The following is a 25,850-nucleotide window of genomic DNA, read 5'->3' as shown; positions in this document are numbered from 1 at the left end:
CCTGCAATGCTTACCAGTTGCTGTTACCTGGATGCCTGGTGGCGATATCTTTGAGACTGATTACAGCTGATAATGACCACTCAGTGGGACGATAACATTTGAGTTGGGTGTCCTTGTAACATTTACTCAGATGAAGGATTTGTGGTTTCAGAGAAAATAATGGCACTTGTATGCTAGAGATGTATTGTGTTAATTACCTCAGCTCTTGGTCCTGTTGTATTTTTCTAATGATTATTTACAATGTGCAATTTCACACATGGAGGGTTTAGATATGTTATAGCTACTCCACCACATTTGTAATACAAGGTTCCAATTAAACTATACATAATAAATTGCAGTGAATTGTATGGCGCTAGTTGTAGTGTGAGTGGGGTTGTTAGCAACAATTATATAACAAGTACCTAAAGAAATCTTAATCTTTCTGTTGACAGTGTTATAAATACGTATGATTTATGACCTACACTTAATTTGAAAGGGTTTTCCAAATATATGCTAGTATCTCTTTTCAAGCCATTGGTTAGGACAGTTGAGAAAAACAACATGTTTGAAAGTGAGATGAAAGTTGTGTATTAAACAACACTACAGTGAAAATTGGCTAAATATAATAATAATGAATGCACTTGTAATTCTGTGTGTATTTATAGAAATAAAAAATGATCTATATGTATGTATATATGGAAACGTGTGTGTGTGTGTGTGGGGTGGGGGGTAGTCCATCGTAGTCAACATTTATTATTTTGCAGTCTGTTTCACTCCTGTTGCATAAACTGTTCTTCGTCTGCATCATCTGTCTCTCGTTGCATATCCTTCAGGCAAACTTTAGCTGTTTAACATCTTCTCCAATTTTGACTGGAGCAAAAACATTGATAAAGAGTATTGCCCACTTAGCAGAATGATTGCTTGGAGTTTTGTAGAATTATCCTTGTGTCCCTGACACAAGTTTTCTTAAATCCCTTCCATTGCAATAGGTCATTCCATGATTATCTATTTCTTCTTTTCGCCATGTGAGGATGCACTAATGTTCTTATTATTATTCAAGTAAAAACTCAAGTTCCACTTAAGCTTAATAGTTAAGCTGTTTTGTGTAACGGAATCAGACTGCAGATTGTGTACTGATGCAGTGAAGCAACCCCAAACAGCATAACATTTCCGCCGCCATACTTCACAGCCGGTTTGACATTCTTGTACTGAAAAGTTCTTTGATCTGCACTCTGCGAGTTACTTGCAGTTTAGTGTGACCAAATGTTTCTGTTCTTGTAGACTTCTTTAGGCATCAAACAGTCTGTTCCAGAGAAGAGTGGGGCGGTGGAGGGTCACTTGCCAGACTCAAAGCTAGACAGAGCTTATTTTTGAAGGCCTTAGAGAGCTCTTTAGATCTTGGTGTAGTGATACCACATACCTCTATAGCAATGAAAACAACAGAATCAAGATGTCACAAGTTTTAATTATCCAGGGTCTATTTGTGTGGGGAGACCCAAACAGACATGGAGAAGATCTGTCGAGAGCGAAGTGAAGGCCGCCGGAATGACGTGGACCCAGCTGAAGAGAACGGCCCAGAACAGTCCGTTGCCGTGGTGTTGTTGCGGCCCTATGCTCCACCAGGAGTCTACAGGAAAATTGATTGATTGAGGGTCTATTTGTAACTCCTTAAGGAGGTTTGTATTTTTATGGCAAAATCCTCATAATTTGAGATCTGATTTATAGATTTTGTATTACAAAAATGTGCATCTCTTTTTAAAACCATATTTTTATACATACTTTAGGCTAACTTTTTTTTCTAATATTTTTGTATGAAGGACTTTGATATTTATCTTGATGAGGTCCTATAGAAACAAAATTGTACTTATTTTACTTACTGAAAGTATATGAGCCTTGTCATCTGTTTGATTGTATCTCTAGTTTATTGAAAAAGTTAGCAATTTAACATGGGATGTCCCCCAGGTTTCATTTCAAGATCTTTTTCTAGATACACACCAAATGCTTCAGATTTATATTGGATGCAAATATAAACAAAATGCAAATAGATTGTAGAGGTGGAACTTCAGTACAGACAAAATGATATATTAAATGTCAATGAATTTGTTTATATTAAAGCTGATATAATCAGTTCTGTAAATGTGCCAAGTTGAGTTAATGCTTGCTAAGGACATAAATAATGTTGCTCAGTATAAAAGAACCGTATGACCAGACTCCATCGTTATGACCTTTGGCTGGCTTAATTTGAGGGTGCAACTAAAAATGAAAATGACTGATAATGTCAAGAACTTTGAGAATCCTAATGACAGCCACTGGCTGTCCTTCTTCAGGAACGTTCACATTCTGACTAGAGAAAGGAAATTGGACATTAGCAACCAAAGTTCAGCATGAGGGTAAAAATTCCTGGCTCATCCTATGAATGTTAAATATAAGGGTGGTTGGCTCTCTGCTGCTATGCATACTATTATAATAAATCATATGTAATTGCTTCTGGTTTTTCCTTTGTGTGTGTGTGTGTGTGTGTGTGTGGAGTGTGAGTGTTGGTAGTGGGGTTATTATTAATTATTTCACTGCTTATTCCTGGTTATCAGATCCTATACATGCACAATTTGGGGTAATGCCCCTGAAATAGAAGACAGGCCAGGTTATTGCGGCTGCTCCTAATGACGCAGCTTTAACAAGGTTCTGTCTCAGGAGGACACTAAACCTGCTCAGTTTGGACTGGGAGGGTTTAAGAACCCTTGTTAAGGCATAATGGCTTTGTAAGAGGGGAGGATGTGGTCTGTACATGTAAAATGAATAGATGAGTATGAGCCTGCCATCATGAGGTGTCCTTGGTAGAGGATATGATGGTAATTAGACTGCTGTTTTCTCAATGGTGTTCCTGTGATGAGACTATTTAAACTCTTGGTGCTGCGTGTGTAGGTGTGTAGTTCGGCAAGGGTGGGATGCGCGTACATAGGCATGCTCATGTTCATCTGTATGTGCATGTGTCTTCGCATGAGTGTGTGTGAATGTGCGTATGTGTGACTGCCCTTTAGTGTTTGCTGACTCAGGCTGGTTTTCCCTTTCTAAAAGTAAATAACCTTGGCCCAACAAGCTGTCAGCTGGCCCCACTGTGCCCTCGTCCCGACATCAAAAGATGGCGAGAAAATCTCTACTCTCTCATCTTAGCTCCTCAGCAACACACACTGAAAACGCATCTTCACAACGACCACATACTGCAAATGAAGTTGCATCTTCAAAAGCCCATCTCCTGATGCAAAACGGCTGCAGCTGAAATTCTTTTTTGTGCTTCCATGTTACATTAATTCCATTAAATGTCTCTACATGTGCTTTCTGTGTCTGTAACACAGACACTCTGCAGCCAGAGCCCTTGGTTCAAACTCTCACTCTTGAAGTTGAGAAAGAGGATCATTTGCTGTACTATGTTTTTCTCAGCGTGTAACATCTATGGCTTTTGTTGCTTTTCACAACAAAGCATAACAACTGAAAATGAAAAGGCAACATCTCAGTGAGAGAATCCCAATATTTAGTTTTGAAATGTGCTGTGTGACAGTGGTTTCTGTGTAGCCCAAATCAACAGAGCTGGGCCAAAAGAAAAATTTAAGAAGGGGATCAAGTTGGCAGTATTACAGATGTAAATAAAGTCAGTCACAGATTTGTTTTTATGTTTTGTCACTTGTAAGATTATAGTGCTGATTATGTTTCTGGTATTGCAGGTACACCAGTCCTTTCTATTAAAAAGAAACGGTTCGAATCATGTGCTTTAAAAAACAATATGGGGAAGAAACAATTCATGGTACCCAGTGTTTGTTCAGTTATTTTTACTTAATCAAAACAACCCAACAGCAGTGTGATTGTTGATTTATACTCCCTGTGGTGCAGAAAACTTTGGGGGGGGGGGGGGGGGGGAAACAACACGTCACATTTTGGGGGGTTAATGGACACTGCTGTGTCTCTGGCCCTCTGTTTATTATTGTCACTTTGGCTTATTTCGTTACTCATTGGATTTCTCACTCCTCCTTGTTTTTCCTACACCTTTTCCCTCTCGTTTTGCTCCTCTGTCTCATTTTTTCTATCTTCCTGTCTCTCTCCCAAGCCAAACAGAGGTTAATCCCTTTGGTTTCAAATAGAGATAACCATGGCAACAGGCCACAGCTTTTGAGCTTTGGGTCTGTAGGACAAAGGCATTGATCAGGATGAAATAGTGTCATGTGAAAGCACAAAACACACAACTGGCAGATGTGTACACATGTTTGTGTGTTTGTATTGGGGCAAAAAAAAAAAAATCCTCTAGTGGCTGCTCAGTCACTCGTGTAGACTGTGTGAAAATGAAATATGCATTTGGTGTCTAAGTGTATTTCTGTTTTTAAAAAGTTGATAGACATGCTGAGAATTAAAGATAAGGTCAGAAGTATGCATTTTAGCTTAACATGTGTTTGGCACTGAAGAGCCAAGCTAACTTAAACTGCACAGAGTCCTTGAGAAAATGAAACCCCAGAACTCCATTAGAGCTGCTCAGTGGCCTCTTAAGGAAAAATGATCTGTGCAGGAAAGTAGGTGTGAATGTTTAAGAGTGAAATGATGGAAGTGCAACTATTAGATTAGATGCTAGTGCTTTGACCCAAATAACACTTTTCATTCAGGCCACTCTGATTGAATCACAGTTAGGAAAAATAAATATTCAAAGTTGTGGAGGAAAGTTGCACTAATGCTGTTTTCCTTTATTTTGATTGCCCTGAGATTAAACTTGCCTTCTTGCAGCACACAGTCATTCTCGCATACTCACGCACATACACATACTTGACCTTGATGGTTGGATTACAGCGAGACTGATGTAGTCAGAAGAGCAGAGTTGATGAAAAAGGTCTTTTATTGAAGTGTAAACCAGTATTTCTCTCCTCTTGAACTTTATAGCCGAGACCAGCGGAAGGTGTGGGCGGATACAGACGGCTTAACCGTTATACAGCAAATCTACCAGCTCGTCAAAATTTCTGCTCCTTTCATAAAGTACTACAAGTGTTACATACCCTGGTATGACAGCCACATTTTTTTGACTTTTATGGCAATTCAATGAAGTTGAGAGTACGGTTGTAGCTCTTGCCTTAAAATCCTGCATTTATACTTTTTTCATGCATTTTCTCAAATGTTTTCATGAAGATGAAACGAATTAGATGGTATTTTTCCTGCACCAGTTTTCAAACGGCAGCCTCCTTTACACTTATGTATCTTGGCATTTTTACATGTAACATGAAATAATGGGGGGAACAAATACATCGTTGAATACCTCATCTTCTTTCAGAGTTTGATTCAGAACTCAGAAGCGTTTTAATCACTGCCAAGAGCACAAATCTTCTCTTCACTTGAATTTTTCAGGACCTTTTTTTAAAAAAAAAAAGATACTGTAGTTTCCTTTTAATTTGTTTTCTCTCTGGCTGTGGCTCTTCACTTCTTTTTCTAGTGCTTTGTCTGACAAGCTACATACCATTTAAGAAAAGGGGGGGGGGGGGGGGCAAAGGAAAAAAATGCATTTTAATAAGTTTGTCTGAAAACTTTCTTTATTAATTTTCGCTTTCCTTATCCGAGAAAGTGCTTCCTCAATGATAATCCAGCTATCCAGCAGGCCTTCTGGTTTATTGCATTTGTCTAATGAAATGCTCCAATACAGACAGACAATCAAGGAACAATTCAGTGAAAGAAAGAGAGAGAGAGTGGGGGTGGAAGAGGTAATGTGTGAGTGAATTTAGGAGCTGAACTCCACTTTGTTTTAATCTGTTAAAGTGGTATTAAGAGTAGCAGAGTTACTGTGAAGGATGCAGACCATGTATCCAGGACTGCAGGCTTTGAATCTTTGATTTTCTTTGTAACTTTTCCCTGCATTTTACTGGCACACTGCAGGGTGTTACAAAGCTTAAATACTCCTGTGCAAAGTGCTGACTTTATTTAAAGAAAAAGAATGAAAACTGATGAAAAGTCCAGTAGCTATAATTGGTTATTGTTGCTTGTTAACACAAAACACTTGTTTTGCTCATTAGAGAACGTAGGGGCACAGTTAACAAATCAGCATTGTGTTGTAGTTTAGATATTTGACAATTTCAAGAATGATAATTACTATACTTAATATAAGCACTCAGGATCTGATCCTTCCTAAAAGATTGCCTGAAATAACATCAAAATGAGGAAAAAAGATGATTTAAGTGACTTTGAATTGGCAAAGGTTTACAGAGAATCTTCTGAAAATGAGAAGATATCCAGTGGACATCAGTTCTCTGGGTGAAAATGCCTTGTTGATGCCAGAATGAGATGACCGCTATGAACTGATAAGAATGCAACAGACAATACCTGCAGAGGAGCATCTGCTACAGCAGGAGAAGACCACAGCGTTCTGTTAGCTAATAGGAAAATGAGGCTGCATTTTGAACAAAATATTGGAAAACATCGCCCGATCTGATGAGTCTCGATTGCTGCAAGATTTGGATGGTAAGGTCTGAATTTGGCATAAAAAAAGTTGAAAGCGTGGCTCTGTCCTTAAACCACCACCTGGCAGGTGGTATAATAGTTTGGGGGATTGGTTTTGGGGTGGGGGTTGTTTGTTTTTTGGAACAGTTGTTGCTGACCATGTCCATGCCTTTAGTGTACCCATTTCCTGATGGCTGCTTCCAGAAGGATAAGGCTCACAAAGTACAAACCATCTCAAACTAGTTTCTTGAACTTTAATGGGCTCCACAGTCACCAGTAGAGGACCTTTGGCATGCAGTGGAATGGGATATTTGTATCATGGATGTGCAGCTGCTAAATCTGCAGCAGGTGTGATGTTGTGTTAATATGGACCAAAATCTCTGAGGCGTCCAGCTCCTTGTTGCCCCTGTGGCTCAGAGCAGTTCTAAAGGTTAAAGGGGTCCAGCCCAGAACTGGTAACATGTATATTTCACATGCGTTCTGCAGTCACGTGATAGATAATCATTGTCATCTATTTAAAATTTCCTTTTGCTCATCTCTTTTGTTTACCCATCACTTCCTCTCCAGAAGTTCTGCCTTGATCATTTGCAGTCAGTGTGACACCTCTGGGTGTGTGTTTGTCTATGTAGTTGTAATCATTAACAAATCCCTCTGAAGTAGCTTTAAACAGCCCTTCAAATGCTGACCCCAACCCACCACACACACATCGTTCCCCACCCCACATACTCAAAGGTGTTACATGCTCTATGTACCTGCAGAGTGACAGACAAGTCCTCGCCTTGGTTCCAGGTTGTATTAATCATTTAGATTGAGGATTTCCCCCGAGCCCATTCTTTCCTCAGGCAGACAGTATGACATCAGGCTGATGAGGCCTCGGATGACACAGACACATTCGTCAGACATACAAAAGATTTGTTTCAAAATCTCTGTTTTTATGAACATTTAAGTCTTAAAAATATCTTTGTTGTTCTATCTCGTGAGACTTGGAAGACTGTTGTTGTTGTTGTGAAATGTTTTATGTCCTTAACAGCATTTCAGTGTGCCCTATTTCTACTGTAAAAGGTACAAATTCTTGATCCTTTTATTGTATATTGCATTATGTGAGGCTTTCAGAGTACTAGGTGCTGCTCTGTCACAACCGTGGTTTAACTCAAGGTTATTTTACTTTAGTTTTGTTTCTCCTTGTTTCTCAGCTCCTTCAAGAAGTTTTTCTTTGTCCAGTCGTTGGTTAGAGGTAAATGGCACAAGTGAAATTAATGGGAAAATATAGCTAGGGAAAATCACTGGAATCATTCGGTTAATATAAAACTGAGGCATAAAGAATGAAGAGGTTTTGTGTAAATTTAACAACGTGATTTTTCTCTGCCAGGCTTTTTACTTGGACTTCCTGAGTAGGAGAAGAAGCATAAACAGTTAGAAGCTAAATGTATTTGCTTCTTACTGACTTTTTGCAAATGCATCCACACGCAATCTCTAAAAGCACATGTCGCCAAAACACCACATAAAACCAAGACTGCAGAGAGACACACACAAAGTGGCAGGTGCATGAAAGTAAAATACTGCAGTGTGTGTCTGTGTGCAGTGGTATTAATTATACTGTGGGGACAAATTACACAATCACATTGTGAAGACATGTGTTTGGGGATAAACTCAAAGCTCCATTAGGCAAATCATTACATTTTAAGGTGAAGACTTAAGGTTTAATTTTAGGTTTGAGTTAGGATAAGGACTCGAACGAAGATATTGGTTGTGATTTAGGTTAGAGTCGGTCTTTAGGAAATGAAGTTAATGTAATGTCCTCTGAAGTGATGGAAACCTGACTCTCTCTCTCTCTGTGTGTGTGTGTGTGTGTGTGTGTGTGTGTGTGTGTGTGTGTGTGTGTGTGTGTGCCTGCTTCAGTGATCATCTGTCTGCATTCCAGGTAATTAGACTGGCCAACAGCTGAGTCCCATTAGTGTTGATTACAGCATTCAGTACTACAGAAGAGAAAGAAAGAGAGAACTAAATAGAGAGAAGTGTGTGTACAATGTGCACACAGGGTGGGCTGTGGAGGTGTTTGTGTGTATCATCCTTGTGCTTGGATTTTTGTGTTATAGTACTATCTTCCCATGGCTTATTACCTTGCGTTCTAGCAATCAGCTATAAGGAATTAATGTAACATTTGTTATACATTTTCTTTAAAAACTTCTCAAGGAGGATCCTCAAACTTTTTACCAGTCAGCTAAAAGCATAGTCTTAATCCCAACAGGGATCACTCACCTGTTTCTGCTGGCATCGCATAAGATGAGAAACTTGAGATGAAAAAGATTCAGCGCAGTGCCAGAAAGCAACAACAGCCACATAACCACAATATAGATAAAAGACAATGTATAGTTAGTGTATTCATTGACCTAAAAAAAGCTTTTGACACAATTAATCATGACATATTACTTGATAAACTGGAGTACTACGGCATTAGAGGAGTGGTGTTAGAATGGGTAAAGAGTTATTTGAGAGACAGGCAGCAATTTGTGAAAATTGGGGAATATCAATCAGAGTGTATGGACATTGTTTGTGGAGTTCCGCAGGGGTCAGTATTGGGACCAAAGCTGTTTATCCTCTATATCAATGATATATGTAGAACATCAGATATACTACAGTTTATTCTATTTGCAGATGATACAAATATTTTTTGTGCTGGAGAGAATTTACAGCAGCTTTTGAAAATTGTCACACAAGAAATGATTAAACTGAAAACATGGTTTGATAGAAATAAGCTATCATTAAATTTGGAAAAAACTACATTTATGTTATTCGGAAATTGTAAAAAAGATGCAGGAGCAAAATTATTAGTAAACAATGTTGAAATAGAGCAAGTTTCGGATACAAAATTTCTGGGTGTGATAATAGATAACAAAATCTGCTGGAAACCTCACATAAAGCATATACAAGCCAAACTGTCAAGAAGCATCTCCGTACTGAGTAAAGTTAAATATTTTTTGCCTTCCAAATCACTCCGGGTACTTTATTGTTCACTTATATTGCCATATTTGGAATACTGTGTGGAAATTTGGGGAAACACATATAAAACTGCACTTCAACCAATATGTAAAATTCAAAAAAAAGCAATCAGGATGATTAATAAAGCAGGATTTAGAGACCATACTAACATCATGTTTTTGAAATTAAAAATACTGAAGTTTATGGATCTTATAAAATATAAAACTGCAAAAATTATGTACAAGGCCAGATACAATATGTTACCAGGAAATATACAGAGGATGTTCTATGACAGAGAAGGAGACTATGAATTGAGGGGGAAATTGAATCTAAGGATTCTTAAAGCACGGTCAAAGGTTAAAACCTTTTGTGTCACTATTTATGGGGTAAAACTGTGGAATAGTTTTACTATAGATCTACAGCAATGCTCAGGAATTAGTAAGTTCATGAAAATACTTCGAAAACTGATTTTGGAAGAATATGATACCAATAAAGATGATCACCCATTGTATGTATAAAAATATCAAATTATATCCAAATTATATCAATCACGGTAGCCATGTTTATATAGGTTCTCCTCGTGTATTGTGTGGAGTATGTGATGATGGGAATTAGGTGAATTATGTGGGATCAATAAGATGTTGAGCAGGGGTAGGAATTAATAAGTATGTTCATACTTCTTCCTACTCCTTTTCAGACCAAACATTGTTACATTATGTCAGACGATTTTGTTTTATTTCATTATATATTTTTTGTTTATCTGAACACATACATGTGTGTGCTTATATCTACATATATATTCGTATCTGTAAATGAAAATATATGTAGTGTGTATATATTGTTTTTTTTGTTTTATATGTCTGAAACAAATAAAGATACAATACAAAAAAAAAAAAAAACCACAGGAAATGACACCACTTCTACTCAGCTGCTAGGAATCAGGCCCACACTCATAAGTTACATTTGTGTGGTCACTTTGAAGAATAAACAGCAACAACAACAAAAAAAGCAATATGACTGATGGAACGTTACATCTGGACCAGCGTTTTGTTTAGTCTATTGATGTTGCCTATCTCATGATTTCTGTTCTTATTTCAAATCACACCCAAGGGAAATTAAATTGCTCAACTTATGAAACCTTTTTGTCTGTATCCAGTCAAGGAAATGTTTACTTAATCCACACAAGGCTTTTCTGTCTGCATGTCCACCTACACTCTTTCTGTCTTCCTCTCCATGTACTTGTGTGTCTCTTTCTCCTCTGTCTGACCCTCCCTGATGGTTTCAGTGTCTCAGGATTGGGTGATTGATTCCAGCTCTGGGCGGCTGGAAGACGAGCAGCCTGCACACTGATGTGCAGCAGGAACTGCACTTTGTGATGAATTACTGGCCTTTTAATACACAGTAGAGACAGAGTGAGTAAAACATGAGAAGAGTGGAAGAAGCCATATTGAAATTGCAATGCCAGGACAGGGGAGAAGTCCAAGAAAAGAGGGAAAAGGAAACAAGTAAACATGTAAATTAATGGATAGATGGGTAAACGGATTAATCACTTTATGTGTAACTGTGAGATCTTTGTGTGTGTGTGTGTAGTGCCAATTATCTAGAAAGGCATCTCCTAATGCTTGAAATGAGTCATACAGAGTGTGAAGATGCAGTGTTAGAAGCCTGTGGAAGAAAAAAACTGTCCTGTAATTGAATTAAACATTGAAACATAGTCAGTCTCTCACTTAGTCAAGAGTGATGCCATTTCTTTGAGTCATCAGGGTTTCTTTGCCACTTCACAGCCACTAGAGAGTCACAGAGTGGAAAACAGCTTTTCTACTTCTGAATATATTCTCATATGTCATCACTCGAAAAACCTTGAACTACATTTTTAATGATCCTGGAACGTTACTGCAATCCTTTAAAGGTTAGCTAAGCTAATTGACCTTTTGTAGCCAATTAACCAGAGCAGAAAACTGGAATTTACAGAGTGCATGGATTTGTCTCGTTTTTATCTTATTTATTTTTGATTGAAAAATGTGTGTTTGAATGTTGAAAGCATGTGCCCCACTCACAGAAAGTTGATTCGGGTCATCTGGGTGCAGCGTTTTCAGTGGGAGAAGTCACTTGGATGAGTGATGAAACGTTTCTCCCTCTGAAAAACGCTTCGCCCAGATGACCAGAATCAACTTTTTGGGATTTTCTTACCTGGATGATTAAATAGGGCATGTGCCCTATTGCATATCAAACCCAATTCCCTCAAAATACTCTCACATCCATTAGGAATAAATTGACATGTAGTTGGAATTGCAAAGCAGTTTAATATGTGTGGGTGGCGTATCAAAAGCGTTAGAATTACTACAAAAGATACATCCCATGTATCGCTACAGCTGGGTAAAATGGCATCTTGCATAGACAATTTTTTAAATGATCTGTCTGTTACAGACACATAAACACACGTAACTTAGAAGCAGCTGCCATTGCTACGATAATATGTACTGACCAGAGACTAAATGATGATGTAATCAGTATCCAGTGTTGATTTCAGTGAGCTTCCAGTCATGTCGAAGATGTAGAAAAGTGTATATCTCCATGGCTAATGAAACCCTGGGGATTTCAGGGTTTAGGGTTCATAAAGTATTTATGGTATGTTCATTAAGTATTGATTAAGCCGTTAGAGAGCATTTAGACACTCAGACAATCATTATGAAAGATTAGAACTTAAGGAAGAGCAAGATGAAAGAAGTTAGAAATGCAGATGGCGAGAGCTGGCCATGAGAGATGAAGGAAAATGACACAGAAGCAGAGAAAAGTGGAAGGAGGACGGGAAAAGAATGAGAAGGGAGAGGAGGGAAATTTCTGCCCTTTAAATATTAATTAAGCATTCAGATAGTGTTTTAGACTGCAAGGCTACCATTATAGGAGATTAGGTTTTAATCTGAGCAGAGAGGAGCAGCAAGTAGGGGAAAAAAGGAGAGAAAAGGGGGAGGATGAACAGATTGGAGGAGGTTAGAGCATTGGAAGGAGGTGAGTGAAGGAGAAGTAAGAATGGATGGATTAGGTAAAACGGAAGACTCAACACATAATGCTTTCTCAAATCAGCCTGCTTCTGGTTGAAAGTGGTCAGCTGTCTGTTTTCAAAGCGTTTCTGTCTACACTGTTTTTCTTCATCTTTCCTTCCATACATGTTCAATTCCTGCTCATTTCTTTAAGGGTCGTGGGAGGTAATAAAGTGTTAGTTCTGATGTGAAGTGTTGGGATTTCAGATATGAGCTGAATTGCGGAGAAAAGTGATGCTCGAGTACCGTCTCAGCTCATGCAGACTGACACGCAGACTGATCTGGCATTTCTCACAGATATTTAACCGTTGCTTTGCCCTCGCTTTACCTTCCAGCTCCTCAGCAGGTGCCTTTGCCTTGCAGTGTAGGAGCATTAGAGGCATAGACCTGTTATAATAATGCAGCAATGAGGTTTAATGGGGCTGAAAACACTGGCTGACTAGCTGGCAGGCAGGCTACCCAGTCAGAGAGAGGCACAGTTGGTGTGAAGCAGCTTCCAGCTTGCGACAGATGTTACAACGAGAGAGAGCGAGTGAGACATAGAGAATGACGTGGGGACAGAGGAAGAGAGAAGTGAGTCATTTGCAACATGCAGAGTGAGAGATCACTATGAAGTAACTTTGTGCAAACAGCAACTTTAAGCAAAGTCAAGTAGAGTTCATTCACGTGTGGGTGCTCCAGAGCACCTTAGCTCATATCCCACTTGCAGTGCAAATGCACAGGTTGTGCAGAAATCTGTTTTGAAAGGAGGTATTGTAGTAAAATTTAAATTGTGACAGTAAAACATTACATTGCCCCCATTGATTTTCATGCTCATCTTCCACGAGATTTCCCCCGATGGAGCCAATAAGAATGATGGAAAGAGAGCCTAAAATTTTTAGGCACGAAAGACATAAATTTAGAAGAATAGTAGTGAGGTTATGACTTCCACCTTGTTTTTTCTGCATTCATTCCCCTTGTTAGAGAAATTACAAACTATATGGAAAATGTGTGCCTAAACAGCTGACCCAGTTTTTTTTTCTGAAATTGGCGAACTGCTGAAAGATACTGTATAAGACACATGATGACCAAACTGACCACAGGGTTAGGAAATTTTCTGGTTTAACATTTAATCTTTTAGTGGTTTGCAAACAGCAGGAGAGGGATTCTGTCAGTGGTACCACAGTAAGAGTAATGCACAGCATAGACTCTGCAGCTTATTTGTTTGAATGACAGAAATTCAGACTTTCAACAGTCTAATTGCTGTGTTTTAGTTTCCTCTGCGATTTCTCTAGTGGTTTCCTGTAACTTGGATGTGCAGCGATAGTTTTGCAGCTTTCTCCCTTATTAGCTTTGGAGTGTTTCACTGCTGAATCTTCTCTTGGGTTTTTACAGTTTAGAGAGCCTTAAAACTGGTTGTGCATTGTAACAATTTTTCACATAGCTATATAAATCCACTGGACATGTTATATTAAGGCTTTGGTTGACAAATAATAATAGAGCCTGGCTGATGTAGGATTTTTAAGATCGATGTGATACCGATATTAGATGATTTAAAAATCTGGAAATCTGATATATTAGCCAATTTTTTTTCCTTTCAGACAAAGGAAACATGACCAGATTTCTCAGTTATGTGTAGTTATTTATTTAATGATTTATGCTCTGCCGAACTCTGATTGGATTAGCTTTGGTTGCATAAATGGCATTCCAAAAGGGAAGTTGCAGAGTGCCTTCTGGTGGACAAACTATGCAACATCAACATAAAATGTTTGAGGATATTTTTTTTTCATGTCTATTTGATCTTTATTAAATTTTCATCTATTGCCTGTTATAAATGCACACACCAATATTTTGGCTAATAGCTAATATCACCCAACAATATTGGCCTGCCAGTATTATTGGTAGATTATTTCTTCAAAATCAAAGCTCTGTGTTGAAGCAAAAATTGATTTTTCTGTGTTATTTTCATTACTAGTAAACTCACGGTATCGTCAGACACACATGTTTGTTTGTTTGAATCATAATAAAAGATCCTTGAGATCATCTTTGTGTGGCGATAACATTTTTAACCACTTTAAAACTCAGGTGCCCGCATTAACATACTCATTCTTTTTCTTTATAATGGGCATGAAGACATCAACCCCTGTCCTTACTGTGCTTCCAGTGTCTGTGACAAATTACAGGAAAGAAAAATGGAAACTGTGCCACTCCACAGTAAGTGGACCCAGTGGCTCTGTTATGCTATAGAAGGAATTTCTTTGGAATGGTTTGGGAACCGTCCCACCACCATCATCAAGAAAAGGGTGGGGGGAAGGTAGATGCAAATCAATACAAACTTGCTTTAGTGACCACCGTTATCATATGTTTTAGATTTCTTTCATGACTGAAATTGTCTCTTCTAGGATGGGGCTCAAAGGGTCATTGAATGGTTTAATCGGCATGAAAATTATGTGAAAAATATGTGAATTGTATGCCTTCATGGTGACCTTGGTAAAGAAGATTTCTCAGAACAATTCTGTCTCAGAATAGTTTCGTATTTCTCTGCAGTAGACCCAAACCATGCTCACAGCACATCATAGCCACTGGCTCCCCAAGGTTTAGAGATCAGCAGTTTGGGTGTGTGTACATGTGTTTGTGTGTGAATACCTTTGTGTTTATGCAATAAAAGAGCTACCTGATGAGCCTGTCTTTAAATCTAAATGTTTTCTTCATCCACTGAAGTCTTTTCTTTGCATGCACCAGAGATGCTTGGAAAGTGGGAGACCCAAGCTTGGCAGACTGTGACCGAAGCAATCTATGCAATCAGTGACTCAGAATCAGCAGAACGAGTTCAGTGAAGAAGTCTGAAATATTTTACCTTTCTTTCTAACATCTGAATATATCTCTCCATCAGCAAGGGTTTTCCTTTGGCTGAGTGTCCAATGTAAGATGACACAATTGTCTTCCCACACAGAGCCTCTGACTTTGGACATACTCCTTTACATTTGCGTGCATGTTTCTGTGCGCTCCCATTTATAAAAGCAGTGACAGACGAAAGAAGCAACATCAAAGCTGCAGAATTTTACAGCTGTAGTATCTGTCATTGCTTTCAGAGTCATCTCCCTGAAAGAGTTACATCACTGAAATCATCAAAGTCTTGTGCTCGCTTCAGACCTGTGTAAATTGTAGTTTCTCTGCTTTTCAAGACAGACCTTATTAAAATGTTTTCATGATGAGATCACAGTGTTTCAAGTCTGTCTTAAAACTACGGTCAGGTGGCCGTATGGACATAGAAACAGACTTTTTTTGGGCTATATTCATTGGTCTCTTTCAAACAAGGAGGACCCCTTGGTGATAGGGCTGTTCGATATAATGATATATATCGGATGACGATATAAAAACGTCGTTTATCTCCAAAAAGATGATTCTGTTCATCTGGACGTAGCGTTTTGTGGGAGAAACGTTTCGTCACTCATCCAAGTGACTTCTTCAGTCTCAGCTGACAGCAGGTTTCCCCAATCTTATAAACAGTACATTTGCATAATGACTGAAACCAGTCCACTGAGGGAACAATGGGCTGGGAGGTCAGTTCCTTAATCTTAATTATGCAAATTCTCATGACCATTGATCAACAACCACTGACCAAAACCCACTGATCAAAGACCACTGATCAATGGCCATGAATACCATTCACAGATTTGGGGAATGGCTGCAATCACAGCATTATAAGATGGCAAAAGATGTACCCTTAGGTACGTAAATGGCCTCCTTGACTCCACGCTCAAACCAGCTTTCCTCCCTGTCCAAGATGTGTACTTCCTCATCCTTGAAAGAGTGTTCACTGGCCTGGGCTGTGCGATATGACCAAAATCTCATATCCCGATATAAGAATTCTATCGTCCCGATAACGATATAAATCACAAAAATGTAACATTTACTGTAAATTCTGTGAATCTCGGGCAGCTCGACTTGCGTGAAGTGTTTCCAGCTGGCCGTCGCGTACCTGGAGTCGAGTGTTTTAACTGATGCATGAAACGATACATTTTTAGACATAAGTTGTAACACTCTACTGTAGCACCGTACATGATTTTCAGACTGACAGAACTTAAATGTTAAATGGCTGCTTGATTCAGTAGATGGCAATTATTTAGTCAAATAAGAAAAATAAGTAGTAATTATTTTTGCAAAGAGCAATGTTGGTTTTCTTTGCTGTATAATAAAGCTTTATTTGTAATTGGTCTTTATAGGTTATAATCATAGCCATTATTAACTTGCTCTCCAGATTTTTCAGTAATTTGCAGAGGAATGGTCACTTTGAAGACTCTTAGTCAGGTTTGTTGTACACTGTAACACAGAAACAGCACTAATGACTGTTACTAATGATCTTGTCGCGGTCTCCGACAGTGTTTGTCCTGCTTGAGCTGAGTGAAACATTTAGTATAGTTAGTTGCATTATTTCACTACAGATACTAGAACACAACACTTAAGCAAATGCAAAGCTTTGATTTGTACTTTTGTTAAAGCTGGGACTGATGCTTTTCACCTTATGCTTCCCTTATGTACAATGATTAGAAAACACTTCAGTTCAGGTGATATAATTATTGCTCTACAGTGTAAAGCCAGATTACAAAAATCAATTAAACTCCAGGCATGGACATGTTTAGTTTTCTGCTTTTACTTTCTAACTAATTATTTTTGTCAAGCTTGTGTCCTTCAACACAAACATTAACCATAGCCATGACTGCCTATCGTGGATGTGGAGCCTATCCCAGCTATCATAGGTCGAGAAGCAGGGCACACCGCTGGACAGGTCGCAGGGCTAGGGGCTGGTTCCCTGTTTAAATCCAGAATTGAATTTAAAATATTTACTTTCACCTACAAGGCCTGAATGGTCATGCCCCATCCTGTCTCAAAGACCTCCTAGTACCATGTTCACTGTTGGGCCACAGGCCTAATTGTGGTTCTTAGAACTTACCCTAACATTCAGCTATTAGGGTTTGGGAGACAAACTCCATCTTTACTTGATGAACTTGCTGGACTTCTGTTTTTACTCACCATGTGTTTACAGTATATGCCAATGTTTATATTGTAGGATCTTTACCTTTACATTATAAAGCACCTTAAGACGAATATTATTGCTGTGAACTGTTGCTTCAGAGATAAAATTGTGTTGAATTACAGCATGTTACATGCTACACACTGAATTATTTTTGCATTATAACAGCAGAATTGTTACATATAAATGAGTAGTGACACTATTTATGTTATGAAATGTCTTGTAGACTCTGGAGACACTTATCCTTGCTGATTGTGTCAAAATGCATTTTAGTTTAGAAAAAGCCAAGAACAGAAATTGTAGGTTTTATAGTGGTCATGAGTCAAATCTGCCCTCATGATTTGTAAGATATTACCAAGCTTAAAGTGGATATGTACATAAGCATTGCATAAGCATTAGATTACAGCAGTTGTGAGTTATGAAACATCACAGAACCATTTACAGCATCAACAGAAACTCTTGGGGAATGTCTAATAATATTCATGAAATACGGAAGTAATAGATTGAAATCATGTTGTTATGGACCGTGCATGTATTGTACTTAATCCTTTGTTTAAAAAAAAAAAAATACCACTCTGTCAGACCATTTTCTAGATTCAATGCTATTTTAATTTGTAAGCACCACACACACAGGCTTTGGTCTCCTGCGGAGGATCATTTCAGTGGAGCGCTGCCAAGCAGAGCAAAAAATAATTGAAGTATACTAGTATAACTAACTGAGAAGCACATAAGGAGGAGGTTCCTTCATTCCCCTGGAAAAATTTAATACATCTCTGTTAACATTTAAGAATCTGGAGGGGGTTTCCTTATTGCTTCTGGGGTCTGAGCATGAAGTGAATGTTCTGCCTTTTCAATGAAATTTTTATTCCCGTTTGCAAAGATATGCTTCTTCTAGAGTTAAATTCACAGATATGTTGCAGTGGAGTGTTCAGTCATAAACATGGAAACAAACAGCTTAACATTTAATGCATTTATTGCTGAAAAACCAGATTTGGGGGAAGCAAAATAGTCAGCTTCTGAACCTTTTACACAAAACGCAGTGTTAAGTCAACGTCTATTTTCCATTTCCATCACTTTATATTTGTAACACATTTTAAGAAGCTAAATTATTATGAATGAATAGAATAGATGAAATGGTTATTTTCCTGTAACATAATATTTTACCCATTTTCTCTATTGATGAGCAGCCATTTTACTGGCTTAAGTTTGAGAGAATTAAGAGTTAAGTCCTGAGTCACCTCTCATTTCATATTTTCTGAGGAAAATAGGAAACAGGTGTAGGGATTTACTGAAATCTGTAAACAGAAGACAAAATTGTGACAAGCTTGAAAGTTAATATTTGGTATGGCTCTGCAGAGGCCAATCCATAACTGATAGTGTGTGTGCGTGTGCGTGTGTGTGCGTGTGTGTGTGTTTAAATCTGAACTTGCTGCACTGGCAGTAAGTTTGAGATCATTGTTATGCTAAAACTGAAGCCACAGCCAATTTCGGGATGGTACTGTATCAAAATCTGGCCGTACCTTTCTGTGTTCATAATTCCATTACTTTCAACAAGCCGTCGACACCACTAGCTGGAATGGAGACACTCACCGTTGTACACCTCTGAACATACTGACGACATGTAGCCTGTTACTGACTTTCTGTCCAGTGGAGTGATGATTTGGCACACCTCAGATTTTTCTCTTCGTTTCCCTTCTTTAAAAATGGCTCCTTGCACTGACACCATTTCTGATGAGTCCTCTGTGAACAGTAGATGGATTACCTGAAGGTCCTGAATTTTGTTTCTATTTCTTAAGGACATGACTTCCTCCAATTGTCCAGTTTCCTCAGATACTTTTTTTTTTTTTTGGGAGCACACATTGCACACCATGCTAATAGATGATAAATTTGCATGTAATAGCTCTTTGGGAATCACCTTGTTGGTACAAAATACAGTTTTATGCCCTTCAAACTGTTACAATTTTTCATATACTCCACTAATCAGAGGGTACCACCATGTTTATTGCAGCAGGCTGCTACCAGATAAGTGCCTAAACATACAAATTTAAAAGTGGTTGTTTGCCAAGTTGCCTGTTAGATGTAGACAGAAGACACAACACTGGCTCACTTGTTTAGTTTGATTCCTTTATGCTTGAACATTCATGTCATTTTTAAGTGGCTTAAAAAACATTCCTAAGAAAAGGTGAAGTACAAGGACTGGACTGAAAATTTGTGAAAAAACAGCCACTGTCCACTTTTGAAACTTTGAAAGACCCTCAAGAAAGCCTCGTTGCTCAAAACCACTTTAAAAAACGACAAGTACATCTGCCTCCTTGGAAGCAAAATATGACGAAACGAGAGGTGGCTCAAGTCCTTTACACATTGCATAAACAGATGCATCTGCTCTTTCCTGGTTTGAATTGACACTGATTGTTCACCCTCTACCCCTCTCTCTTCACAGCAACAGGAGCAGGACCCCACCAATCTTTACATATCTAACCTGCCTGTGTCGATGGATGAGCAGGAGTTGGAGAACATGCTGAAGCCTTTTGGTCACGTCATTTCCACGCGGATACTGAGGGATGCCAATGGCCTTAGCAGAGGAGTTGGCTTTGCCAGGTACCGCAGGATACTTGGGATTCTTGAGTTACTGAGATTATGCTTTCCGCTACTAGCTTTGATTTTATTTAATTTTTTTAAATATTAGATATTACTGCACTGCCTTAAAGATCACTGAGGGGAAAAAAATAACTTGTGAATTATCGACCATATGTTTATTCTGATTGCTATAATTACATATTAGGCACATAATAAAAAAAAATGTTAATATAATTACTATAATCCACATTCTTTAAGATAATTACAATGTGATCCTGAGCTGATTCGTTTCCATTTGCAGCTGAAGGTATTTTAGCTGTACAGATCCACTTTGAATGTATGTGTATACGGAGGGGGGGCCTTCTCAGTTGCATCCTAGAGTGTGTCAGTGATTAGAATGAAGTCTGCTACATTCAGGGTCACTGGCTACATGAACAAAACCCACGACCCACACAGTCATGCGTGTTCCCATCCCGAACACACACACAGCCTCTAACTCTTCAGTCACCGTCACCGTTTTGCTGTTCTCCACACACACAGAGACTGACACACTGGCTTTTGCTTGCCAAGCAGGCAATTAGTCATTGAGCTGTGATTGGGTGAGCAGAGCTGAATAGGGGCAGACAAAGAGGACATGACACACAACAGATCAGACTGAATGGAGCTTTTAAACTGGGACAAAGGAGAGGAAACCCCATAGAAAACAGACACACAAACACACAGACATGCACAGTCCTACCTAAGGCCTTTTTCTCAGGCATTCATAGATAACCAAGATGCATAAACCAGAAGGCACTTACAAGACTGCCCTTATATCTGGATGGATTACTTTTAAAGAACCTCAGTACCTTTTGTGCATGTTGAACTAAGCAGAATTGTAGCTTCTGTATTTTGTAGCAATTGTCCTAAAGTTCCTCCTCTTATTTTTCTTCATCCCAGGATGGAGTCAACAGAGAAGTGTGATGTGGTGATTCAAAATTTCAATGGGAAATTTTTGAAAACCCCTCCAGGCATGACTGGTAGGTGTCATTCTGAGACTGAGATTACAAATCCTGCCCGTAGACTCTGAACGTTATCCATCTTTGATAAAATTTCAATGTGTATTGTCGAGAAAAGAACTGTGTCAGAAAGCTGACAAAGTTGTGTGGTCACATTTATTTAATCAAAGTCAGCGTTATGGAGTTCGAAGTTTTCAGCAGTTTTTCATGAATTTATGGCAGGTTTTATCAGTTGCAGTCATGCTATAGCTGTATGCACCTTTTGGTATTACAATGTCAGTCTACATCCAACTCACGGTCAATGCAACTGATAAATCTTCTCTAATTATCTTCTCTCTCTCATGTTTTTTTCTCCCCCACTCGTTGAACTTCCTTGAGCTTATTTAGCAGGAAGATGTGAGTGATTAATTCTTTCTCTGAACAAGATGCAGACTGAGGCACACACGCAATGAGGCACATGTACAAACATCAGACAAGCAGCTCCCAAGGCAAACAATCTGTCTCCACATTTTCCCTCAATAAACAGCAAAAACTTGATGCCTTTTTAACTCTGAGCTGAAGACATTTGAAAAGGGTGGGGTGGAGGGATATCAGTAGATGTATAGGTGACATGAAAAAAGAGGAGAAAGAAAATGATCAGGATTTGACTGAGGATGTCACGGTATTTGAAGGGAAAAAAGCTCAGAGACAAGATTAAGATACAGAAAGATAAGGTATGGTGTACTAAAGGGAATTCAAAGACAGAGGGATTTGTACTCTGGCAGTACGGCACACACATGCACTGTGTATTGTGTGGTATAGTTGTGTAATTTTATAGCAAATTAAAGATGTATCCATTCCCCCTTCTGTCTGCAGCCTCTGTCCGTCTTTGACAGAAAAATAACATCACAGCTCTTCGTATAAGAATAATTAATACAGTGAAAATCACAAGACTTTGCAAGTTGGTTTCCATGGCAAAGCTGAGAACACTTTTTTCAGATTATATGCTGTCAAAGTAATCACAGTTATAGATTGTTGCCTCGGTCCATTTAATCAAAGCTGCAAAGAGGAATCCCACAACGGATTATTATGTTAATAATTTATACATTTATTAACTTTTGCCCACAGTTAATGTGACAAATTGCAATATATTTAATGATACTTCAGTGTGTATTGATGCATATTTGAGTAACATGAAGCATTTTCATGCTAACTATGGATAAAATTATCATGCACAAAGTGAAAGGAGCTGCTCATATTACTAATCCAGTATAACACGCAAGTCTGTAGTCAGTCTTAAAACTGTAATATTTTCAGGTGCGTGTGCAGCCCACAACTTAGTTTTACTTTTTTTTTAAAGCAGCTTTAAGTCGATTGGTTGGGACTGAACTTAAGTGCATTGCTAACTTCAGCAGGAACTATGCTTATATTTCTCTCTTATGCAGTGTTACTATAAAGTTCACCAAGTTTTTAGCCTCAATTTAGACAATTTTTGGATGAATTGAATTGACTTCTTTTAAGTTCTTTCCTTGATGAGCTGTGAATGTATGTTAGAATTTTTCTGTCAGTACGTCTGTTCTGTCAGTACGTCTGTTCTGGGTTTTTTTGCTCCTGAGTTTCTTTTCCTTGTCATTTTTTTTTTATTTTAAGACTTCATTTTTTGTCTGTATTCTGTGTTGCTCATTTATTTTAATATTAGTTGAGCCATAGACTGAAGTTGATCCTTTATATTTTGTTACAAAAGATAATATCTAACCGTGCATAAAAAATCTGTCTCCCCTTAGTAAGCAAAAATGTTAAATATCAGCTCTGGGGTCTCATAGCCTCCCTGGGGCAGATACTCATTCAAACAAAATATCTACAAATAAACAATGTGTATGAGCGGGTCATTAAAATCCAGCTTCTCCAGCCTGCAGAGGCACTGCTGTGCATACTCTTTAACATTCACACACCTGCCGGTCTCCTCCTGGCCAAAATTAAAACGTCACCAGAGGGTTTCAGCGTGATTTTTAGTGTGATTTATGGCATGTTGAAGAAGGAAAGGAGAAGATGTCCTCTGCTTGCTCAGCAGTCCCCTGTTGGTGAATGTGTAACGTCTTGGTCCACTGCTGGATAGCTCTGTAAGTCAACAACATATCTGTAAGAGTCAAAAAAAAAAAAAAGGTTCTTTAGGGAGAAGAAAGTGGGTGTATACCTTGTCACTCTAATCACATCAAATACATACTAGCCAATATCTCTTAGGTGATATTATAATTTTTGATTCGCTGTAGGTCAACATGATGAATATCACATGTGTGATCAACAATCATAGGTCAATTTAACAAATCTTTTTAAAAAGTATTATTCATACAGTTTTATCCAATATTAAATTAATATTTTTAAAGTATGTAAAATTGTGAGAAAGTCCTGTTTACTCATAAAAATGAGTGCAATTCCGAAGCAGTAAAGCACCAAGACAAGAAGGAAAGTGAATACTGCAGTGGAACGTATCAACTTTTACAAGGTGATTGTACACTTTGAGTTCATAGTCAGCTCTTAGTTTACAGTGCAAGTCTTGCATTCAAATACAGTTGCTAAGTCCACCAAGTCACTGACCTCTACGCTGAAAGAGTGTATTGCTTGTTGTTGCCGGGGTTATCTACTCCGTTTACTCATTTTATACATCTGTTGTCTGTGTGTGCGCACATGTGTTTGGATGTGTACAGAATGCTTAAATTTTACTGCACTCCCACACCGCTGAAATTGGGAGAACCCGTCCGCCTGTGTACTCCTCCACAAAAGACTTTGACACACATACTGTGCTTATTCGTTTAATACTTAAGAACAAAGTGTCTCTCCAGAGCCAGGTTTTGTAGATTTATGTTCTGTGTCACTGACAGTCTGTAACATTTCCAAAGATGCTGCTGTGACATTATGACAGGCTTTTGTACTTTGTTTTGTTGTTTGTCTGCTTATTACTTATACTTGTTGCCTTAAAAAATGTTATCAAAGGTTAAAGCATCTATGCTGGTGCAGTGTAGTCAACAATATGCATGCATGTCACTGAACGAGGATGTTTGTGGATTTTTGCCTGTATTTCTCTGATTCATACCACAGTCTCTGCTTCTTACACACAGCCAACAGTAATATTTAACTCTTAAGCTTCAGAATGAATGCTTACATTGATCACATGACCAGGACTTCTGTTAGCCCGTTTTACCATAAAGTTTATAGATTTTTGACTCCTATTTTTTTTTGTTTATACTTTGGTCTCGCTCTATTTACATTTCATTTAGAATTTCAAAGAGTCTGGGTTTGCAGATCAAAAAGATGTTCATTGCTATTTTACCAGAGAACACACAGGGATGTAGTGTTTAGCACTATCACCTCACAGGAAGAGGATCCTTGGTTTGAAACTTGTGGTTGATCTCAAGGATCTCTCCCAGTTATTGTGCAGTAGGGAACCACACCATTAAGACACAGCACAGAATATCAGAAGCACAGCAGGCATCTGATATGACACTGATATGACTGCCATGGCATGAAAGGTGGATGTGGTTTGCAAAGTGGCTTGCAGGTGAATTTTTTTTAAATTACTTAAATTATATCTCTGCTTCACAGATTAGATTCCTTAGGTATTTATTAAGTTGTAAACATCTTTACCCCTAATCATCAGCCACAAATTTGAGATTCTCATCTAAGATGTAAATTAAGTGCAGACAGTAGGTGTTTGCTCTGTGTTAACATTTGATAATGTTATGTCCCCATACTGTGAGGTGAAAACATAATTCTGTTTCTACTTCTTCTTCCTTATCCCTTTATATTAAAGCTTGACATGATTAAACTTTAATAAATGTTGACAAATTTAAAATCAGTGCTTATTTAAATAAAAATAAATGTAAAGAAATCTGAAGACCATTTCAATGTTGACTTCAAACACTGTTTCCTTTGGTTTCAGCGGTGGAAGTCTTTCCTCTCTCAACACACTATTCACATCCTAATCGCTCACTATTTGTACTGGTCCAGTGACAGTTCTTGTTCACTCAGTGGTCACCCCCCCCCCCCCCCCCCCCTCTTTTTTTTTTTTCTCCTTATCTCATCTTTCACTGTGTGTCTTCCTCTTGCACTGTTTGATATGGCGTATACTGTTGTAGTTTTAATAGCTCTATTTGTCCTGCCTTCCCGTAATGATAAGGCAAACGGGACAAGAATGAACCAAATCCAAATCTGAGTTAGCATGTTATCATTCAGTAGTTTTTATAATAATCAGAGAGCTTTAAAAATGCATGGAGCCTTAAATGTCTCGTAAGATCATGAGGCATTAAGTCCCTATTCACTGGTGAAGCGGCTCAATGCTTTCATAAATGGAAACTGAGTTTTATTTGATGTTCCTGATAATAGAGGAAAAACTGAATGATGCTTTACTGAGAAAAAGATTGTGTGGAAGTATTGCACTGTGAGACTTGTAATCTTACATATGGTTTTTTTTCAAGGCACTGTTTAACACTCAGACACAAGTATGGGTATAAAAATGTGCTGCTTTTGAAACTGAGACCAAATAACAATGATGCCATCAGGTTCTGATATTTGCAAAATATTTGCTTCCATCTTTGCATAATGCCTCATTAAATACATCTCAGCCTCAATACATTTTATTCTTATGTGACTAAAAGGCTGTTTCATATTAGTAAGTTGAATACGTTCACATTTTGTTCCCTATGTCTGTTAATGTGTATGACAGTGGAGTTAACATCCCTTTTTATTCTTTTTTTTTTTTTTTTTTCTCCTTTCATTTTGACTCCATTTGGTTGTTTGTGTTATTGAACATTTATTTAACCCTCCTTT

At 38.3% G+C, this 25,850-nt stretch overlaps 1 protein-coding gene across 6 annotated transcripts in view; it reads left to right on the top strand.

Moving 5' to 3' along the window:
• LOC146658656 (RNA-binding motif, single-stranded-interacting protein 3-like) overlaps positions 1-25,850 on the top strand; it is a 132,991-nt gene that overhangs the window by 76,140 nt on the left and 31,001 nt on the right. For all 6 annotated transcript variants that reach the window (XM_085422363.1, XM_085422361.1, XM_085422366.1 and 3 more), the window contains exons 5-6: positions 19,913-20,070; positions 20,989-21,068. In XM_085422363.1, coding sequence (XP_085278489.1) covers positions 19,913-20,070; positions 20,989-21,068 — 238 coding nt within the window. The remainder of the gene's footprint in view (positions 1-19,912; positions 20,071-20,988; positions 21,069-25,850) is intronic.

This window comes from Rhamphochromis longiceps, linkage group LG11 (genome assembly GCF_057381845.1).
Source record: "Rhamphochromis longiceps isolate RC_006_pf linkage group LG11, R_longiceps_female_GT1.1, whole genome shotgun sequence".
NCBI lineage: Eukaryota > Metazoa > Chordata > Actinopteri > Cichliformes > Cichlidae > Rhamphochromis > Rhamphochromis longiceps.
Note: the sequence above shows the minus strand (reverse complement) of the source record. Positions and strands in the feature narration are given on the sequence as shown.